This window comes from Otolemur garnettii, unplaced genomic scaffold (assembly GCF_000181295.1).
Source record: "Otolemur garnettii isolate 467f Iridium unplaced genomic scaffold, OtoGar3 scaffold00338, whole genome shotgun sequence".
Taxonomy (NCBI): Eukaryota; Metazoa; Chordata; class Mammalia; order Primates; family Galagidae; genus Otolemur; species Otolemur garnettii.
In genome coordinates, this window is record NW_003852733.1 from 9,774 (window position 1) to 17,563 (window position 7,790).

The 7,790-nt window shown below is 45.8% G+C and overlaps 1 protein-coding gene and 1 pseudogene across 1 annotated transcript in view; both read left to right on the forward strand.

Annotated features, from left to right (window-relative positions):
* Positions 1-3,140: 3,140 nt before the first annotated feature.
* LOC100964540 lies at positions 3,141-3,761 on the forward strand (annotated as a pseudogene).
* Positions 3,762-6,712: 2,951 nt separating this feature from the next.
* LOC111722736 (zinc finger protein 883-like) overlaps positions 6,713-7,790 on the forward strand; it is a 9,732-nt gene continuing 8,654 nt past the window's right edge. The window contains 1 exon segment of the mRNA XM_023509077.1: positions 6,713-6,836. Coding sequence (XP_023364845.1) covers positions 6,713-6,836 — 124 coding nt within the window.

Consider the following 7,790-nt stretch of genomic DNA (forward strand, 5'->3'; position numbering starts at 1 on the left):
CATCAGTGACAAACAGAAGAAAAATTACAAATCTGGCTTAACAGATAGATCTTGCTATGAATTCTGGGAAACTTAGTACCTGACTCCCAGGGTGTTCTGAGGATTAACTCACACAGTGTGAGGTTCCCAGCACAGTGCACTGCAGCGAACTTGTAAGCACAAAGTGCGTGGTCAGTTAACATTGCAGTAATGGATGTGGGCATATGGTTTTCCAAATTCAGACTTCTTCAGGTGCCTTTCTGGCCTCTGTAAACTTTGTTTTTATTTATTTATTTTTAAGACAGAGTCTCAAGCGGTCACCCTGGGTAGAGTACCGTGGTGTCACAGCTTTATTTTTTTTTTTTGGCCGGGGCTGGGTTTGAACCTGTCACCCTCAGCATATGGGGTCGGCGCCCTACTCCTTGAGCCACAGGCACCACCCAGTGTCACAGCTCTTAAGCAATTCTCTTGCCTCAGCCTCCCAAGTAGCTGGGGCTATAGGCTCCTGCTACAACGCCGGTTATTTTTTGTTGTTGCAGTCGTCATTGTTGTTTTAGCAGGCCTGGGCTGGGTTCCAACCCGTCAGCCTTGGTGTATGTGGCTGGCGCCCTACCCACTGAGCTACGGGTGCTTCCAGGCCTCTGTAAACTTAAAAGGGCCAGCAGAAAATGTTGTTTCAGCATGCTGATTTTTGGTCTTCATTTGAACTGGAAGTACTTTTGTTCTGAAAGAAGTATTAAGTGTAAGGGGCTCTGTGCTCTGCCTGCTGTTTCTTGCTGGATGTTACTGATAATGGGTCTGGGGAAGCAGCATTGGCAATAACAGAACATTTGTTTTTTTTTTTTTGAGACAGAGCCTCAAGCTGTTGCCCTGGGTAGAGTGCTGTGGCATCACAGCTCACAGCAACCTCCAACTCCTGGGCTCAAGCAAGTCTCCTGCCTCCGCCTCCCAAATAGCTGGGGCCACAGGCGCCCACCACAACGCCCGGCTATTTTTTGGTTGCAGCTGTCATTGTTGTTTAGCAGGCCCAGGCTGGATTCGAACCTGCCACCTCAGGTGTATGTGGCTGGCGCTTTAGCTGCTTAAGCCACAGGTGCCAAGCCAGAAAATTTGTTAATAAAGACAATCCATGGAACCTTTCACACTTGGAGATTCACATTACTTAGATGGGGGCTTGGATACCAAATGATTTCTATGCACATTGAAGCTTGAGAGTCAATGCTGAGCTAAGTGGCTCTTAGCCCAGCCTTCCAACTATAATCCCATGCCCAGTTTGTAAGCAAACCTTCACCTATGCCCTCCTTATTGATTTAATTTATTGGTCTGGGTGTGAGCACCCATGTGGTCTCACATTATTCAATTCGTTATTCATTATTAGTGTCTCACATGATTCAAATGTGAGGCTAGTTCAAGCAAGTGGGCTCAAGTGGGCTCCCGGATTTGTTCCTAAGAGTTGAATTCGGCTTGGCTATGATGAGCTATGATGATAGTGATCATAGTGAGCTATGATGCCATGGCACTCTACCCAGGGGGATGGCTTGAGGCTCTGTCTCAAAAAAAAAAAAAAAAAGAGTTGAATTCAGTCTTTTTTCCAACGGGAGATCACCAGACCTGCTCTGCTCGGGCTTAATGAAGACAGGTCAGGTCAGTATGGCCACATCCCCATTGCTATAGCAGAAATTGCTGATACCTATGGCAGGGGAAGGCTTCTGAGGGCAGAAAAGGAGAAACTCACATTTTCATTTTTGTGTAGGAGCTCGTTCCACAATCTCTACTGTGACAAAGCACAAATGAGTGTAGCCTCTTCCAAGGTCCTTCTGCCTATGGGTGTGGTGGTGGCAGATGCAAGGGTCATGCTGATGCCTTGAAATGCATGTTCTCAAGATTCAGCTGTGATTTGTCTGGATAATCCCACCTGAGAAGGAATCCTGGAGAAGAGGAAGAAATGGCTGATTCTCAGGTAAGAGTCTCCCAGGTTAGGGGCTGTGTCCTACTTTTACTCCTAGAATGTTATGTATTTAGGGCTTGCAAACTATTCTTTCACTACTAACAAGATTGTCTCAACTCCTTTTTTTCCCTTTTTTCTTATGTTTTATTTTTATTTATTTAATTATTTTGAGACAGAGCCTCAAGCCGTCGCCCTGGGTAGAGTGTCATGGCATCATAGCTCACAGCAACCTCCAGCTCCTGGGCTCAAGTGATTCCTCTGCCTCCCAAGTAGTTGGGACTTACAGGTGCCCACCACAATACCCGGCTATTTTTTGGTTGCAGTTGTCATTGTTGTTTGGCAGGCCCAGGTTGGGTTCAAACCCGCCAGCTCAGGTGTATGTGGCTGGTGCCTTAGCCGTTTGAGCCACAGGTGCTGAGCCATTTTTTTTTTTTAATTTTTTTGAGACAGAGTCTCAAACTTTTGCCTTGGGTAGAGTACCCTGGCGTCACAGCTCACAGCAACCTCAAACTCTTGGGTTAAGTGATTCTCTTTGCCTCAGCCTCCAAAGTAGCTGGGACTACAGGCACTTGCCACAACGCCCAGCTATTTTCTTGTTGTCATTGGTGCTTAGTAGGGTCTGGCAGGGCTTGAACCCACCAGCCCTGGTGCATGTGGCCAGCGCCCTAATAAACAACTGAACTACGGGCGCCGAGCCCAAGGGGCTCTTTAAAATCCTTCTCCCCTGTATACCAGGATCTTCTCTCCATTCTCTCCATCCAAGCTTTTTACATACTTAGAACAGTTCACACCATGAAATTATGATCTGTAATATTGAAAATGTTCCCTTTTGTCCGATGAACATGGATACCCAAGAGTCATCAAGGGCCCTCAGATATCAGTGAAGAAGAAAAATCTGTATGCCCAGTCATGTCTATGCCAAACAGAAGTTTAAAATGCACACTTAAGCCTGGGCACAGTGGCTTAGACCTGAAATCCTAGCACTTAGAAAGTCCAAGGCAGGACGATTGGCTGAGGTCAGGAGTTTGAGACCAGCCTGAGCAAGAGTGAGAAATCAGCTGGACATGGTAGCACATGCCTGTTGCTCCAGCTACTTGGGAAGCTGAGTCAGGAAGATTGCTTGAGCCCAGGAGTTTGAGGGTACAGTGAGCTATGATGATGCCACAGTGCACTCCAGCCTGGGCAAAAGAGAGATGCTCTGTCTCAAATAAAAATGCACATTTTTGAGGCTGATCTCAGAAGAGCTTGGTGGCCAGACTCTCCTGCACACGCGCACTACCCGACCTCCAACTTTGGCTTTGTCCTGCATGGTCCTTTTGTTGTCGTCCCTCGAAGCAGTCACTGCCACCACTGCCTCCCCCCAAAAAGAAGTCACAGACACCGTGAGGCCACTGTCTCCACCAAAAATAAAGGCAAAGGAGGTAAAAATAGATGCAGAGGTAAGAATGAGAATGAGTCTGAGAAAAGAGAGCTGGTGTTCAAAGAAGAGGGACGAGAGTATGCTCAGGTAATCAAACTCTTATGAAATGGAAGACTAGAGGCAATGTGTTTTGATGGAGTGAATAGGTTATGTCACATCAGAGGGAAATTGAGGAAAAAGGTTTGGATAAGTACTTCAGACATCATAATGGTTAGTCTCAGAGACTACCAGGATAACAAAGCTGATGGGATTTTAAACTACAATGCAGATGAAGCTAGAAGTCTGAAAACATATGGGGGAGCTTCCAGAACACGCTAAAATCAATGAAACTGATACATTTGGTCCTGGAGATGATGATGAAATTCAGTTTGATGACATTGGAGATGATGTTGAAGACATCGATGATATCTAAAAAACCTGGACATTGTACATTCTAGCTTTTCTGAAGATTGTCCTGCAATTGGGATTTTGGCCATCACTGCAAAAGAAGATCAAAATCTCATTACTATGAAAAAAAGTGCACTTTTTTTTTTGACACCAAGTCTCACTTTGTTGCCCTTGGTAGAGTGCTATGGCGTCACAGCTCACAGTAACCTCATACTCGGGGGCTTAAGTGATTCTCTTGCCTTCGCCTCCTGAGTAGCTGAGGTCTGCCACAACGCCCAGCTAATTTTAGAGATGAGGTCTTGCTCTGGCTCAGGCTGGTCTTGAACCCATGAGCTCAGGGAATCCACCGGCCTCAGCAATCCTGAGTGCTACAATCATAGGCATGAGCCACCACACCTGGCCAAAAATGCACATTTAAAGAGAATGACATTAATTGCCCTAGGTAAAGCAGAAAATTCTGAAAAATAGATTGACTGGAAGAGATATGCTCTCTAGAATGATAAAGAAAAACTATGCTAATACTCAACTAGAGATTACAGAACATGAAAAATACATGTAGTTTGAACTTTGCATAAAACTGATGTATTTAAATTATGATTTGTGGCTCAGCACCTGTGGCTCAAGAGGCTCACCAGCCACATACACCTGAGCTGGTGGGTTCAAATCCAGCCCCGGAACTCGGCGCCTGTGGCTTAAGTGGCTAAAGCGCCAGCCACATACACCTGAACTGGTGAGTTCTAATCCAGCCTGGGCCTACCAAACAACAGTGATGGTTGCAACCAAAAAATGGCCAGGCGCTGTGGCGGGCACCTGTAGTCCCAGCTACTTGGGAGGCGGAGGCAGGAGACTCGCTTGAGCCCAGGAGTTGGAGGTTGCTGTGAGCTGTGATGCCATAGCACTCTACCCAGGGCAACAGCTTGAGGCTCTGTCTCAAAAAAAAAAAAAAAAACCCAGCCCCGGCCGCCAAACAATGACAGCTGCAACCAAAAAATAGCCGGGCATTGTGGCGGGCGCCTGTAGTCCCAGCTACTTGGGAAGTGGAGGTAAGAGCATCACTTGAGCCCAGAATTGGTTGCTGTGAGCTATAATGCCACGGCATTCTACCCAGGGTTGACAGCTTGAGGCTCTGTCTCAAAAAAAAAAAATTATGATTTGCTTTCTTTGGCCAGTAATCTCACAGCAGCGATATATCCTGTATGCGTTAGCACCTCATACCAGTTTGTCTTCCTACAGTTGATATTCATTCACTTGGTTAAGGTGCTATTTGACAAATCATTACTAAGCATCTTAGAGAGTTCTACTGTTTGATGTACATAAATCATCACATTTAATCTGGAACCTCCCCTTAGTTTCTCCTTGCTTATTGCTTTGAGAAATTAAGGTTTTCATTTTTGTTTGCTGGTCAGATGAATCAGGATAGGACTCAGGTTTTACCACATACAGTATGTTTGACAAATATTTTTGGGCCAGAAGTATTGGCATTGCTGAGAAGATAGAAATGCAGGAACTCAAGTTCTACTCCAGATCTCCTGAATCAGAATCTGCATTTTAATAAGCTCTCCACTTCACTGTAGCACACATTAAAAATTTTAGTACTGTTAGGGCCAGGCACTGTGGCTCACACCTGTACTCCTAGCACTTGGGGAGACTGAGGTGGGTAGATTGCTTGAGCTCAGGAGTTCAGGACCAGCCTGAGCAAGAGTGAGACCCTATCTCTAAAAATAGCTGGGCATTGTGGTCGGCGCCTATAGTCCCAGCTCCTTGGGAGGCTGGGGCAAGAAGATCACCTGACCACAAGAGTTTGAGGTTGCTGTGAGCTATGATGCCACAGCACTCTACCAAGGGTGACAAAGTGAGACTCTGTCTCTAGAAAAAAAAAAAAACACTTTTAGGACTGCCCTTCTTTTTTTTTTTAAGACTGCCCTTCTAACTCACTGTGATGTTTCTGTATAAGAAACCAGCTTATATGCTCAGCTCCTGTAGCTCAAGCGGCTAAGGCTCCAGCTACATACACCAGAGCTGGTGGGTTCAAACCCGACCTGGGCCTGCCAAATAACAATGACAACTGCAACCAAAAAATAGCCAGGCGTTATGGTGGGCGCCTAAGTCCTAGCTGCTTTGGAGAATCCCTTAAGCTAGGAGTTGGAGGGAGGTTGCTGTGATCTGTGATGCCATGGCACTCTGTCTAGGGCAACAGCTTGAGGCTCTGTCTCAAAAAAAAAAGAAACCAGCTTATATTGTATATGATGTATATATGTAAGAACTCAAAATGTTAGCCAGGCATTGTGGCAGGCGACTGTAGTCCCAGCTATGTGGGAGGCTGACACAAGAGAATCGCCTAAGCCCAGGAGTTGGAGGTTGGTGTGAGCTGTGATGCCATGGCACTGTACTGAGGGCGACAAAGTGAGACTCTGTCTCTATTACAAAAAAAAGAACTCAAAGTGTATGACTTTTAATGCCCTTAATTTTATATTTTATTGGCTCCGTGCTTGTGGCTCAAGTGGCTAAGGCGCAAGCCACGTATACCTAAGGTGGCGGGTTCGAATCCAGCCTGGGCCCACCAAACAACAATGATGGCTGCAACCAAAAAATAGCCAGGCATTGTGGCAGGTGCTTGTGGTCCCAGCTACTTGGGAGGCGGAGGCAAGAGACTCGCTTGAGCCCAGGAGTTGGGGTTCCTGTGAGCTGTGATGCCAGGGCCCTCTACCCAGGGGGACAGCTTGAGGCTCTGTCTCCAAAAAAAAAATTTTTTTATATTTTATTAATCAGAATAGTATCTATACTTGCTTTGTGGATCTTTTTACTGTCCTTTATTCTCAGAGTTAGAGAATACATTAGAGAGAATTAGTGTATTAATTATTGGATACTTGCAGTCAGTCATATGTGTCAGAGGCAGTTCTCTTCACTCTCATTTAACATTTAGTCAAATTAAGAATACTACCCATGACTACTGGATAATATCTGTTTTTTTCCAGGGAATGCTAACATTCAGAGATGTGGCCATAGAATTCTCTATGGAAGAGTGGGCACGCCTGGATCCTGCTCAATGGAATTTGTATAGGGATGTGATGTTAGAGAACTACAGAAACCTGGTCTCCCTGGGTGAGGAGAATTTCCCTTTAAGATTCCTAATGTACTCTTAGGTTTTCATTTTCTTCGTGAAAAACTCTTTTGGGGCTCTGCTATATATAAATAAATTTTAGATCCCTGTTTTCAAGGAAAACTTGGAACCTTGTTGGTGTAGAAAAAAAAAGTTCAAGATATTTTAACTTGCCAGGCATGTTGGCTCACACCTATAATCCTAGCACTCTGGGAGGCCAAGGTGGGTGGATTGCTTGAGCTCAGGAGTTCAAGACCAGCCCAAGCAAGAATGAGAGTCCCATCTCTACCAGAAATAGAAAAAAATTAGCTGGGCTAGTTGTGCACACCTATAATCCTAGCTACTGCGGAGATTGAGGCAAGAGGATCACTTGAGCCCACGACTTTCAGGTTGCTGTGGGCTATGATGCCCTATCCAGGGTGACAGAGTTAGACTCTATCTCCAAAAAAAAAGAAAGTTGGGCTCGGTGCCTGTAGCTCAGCAGCTAGGGCACCAGCCACATACACCAGAGCTGGCAGGTTCAAATCTAGCCCAGGCCTGCCAAATGACAATGACAACTGCAATAAGAAAATAGCAGGGTGTTGTGGCAAACGCCTGTAGTCTCAGCTACTTGGGAAGCTGAGGCAAGAGAACCGCTTAAGCCCAAGAGTTTGAGGTTGCCGTGAGCTGTGACGCCATGGCCCTCTACTGAGGGCAACATAGTAAAACTCTTGCCTCAAAAAATAAAATTTGGCTCAGCGCCTGTAGCTCAGTGGCTAGGGCACCAGCCACATACACCAGAGCTAGCGGATTCGAATCCAGTCCTTGCCTGCCAAACAACTACAACCAAAAAATAGCCAGGTATTCTGATGGGCATTTGTAATCCCAGCTACTTGGGGGGCTGAGGCAAGAGAATTGCTAAAGCCCAAGAGTTTGAGGTTACTATGAGCTGTGACACCAGGGCACTCTACCCAGGG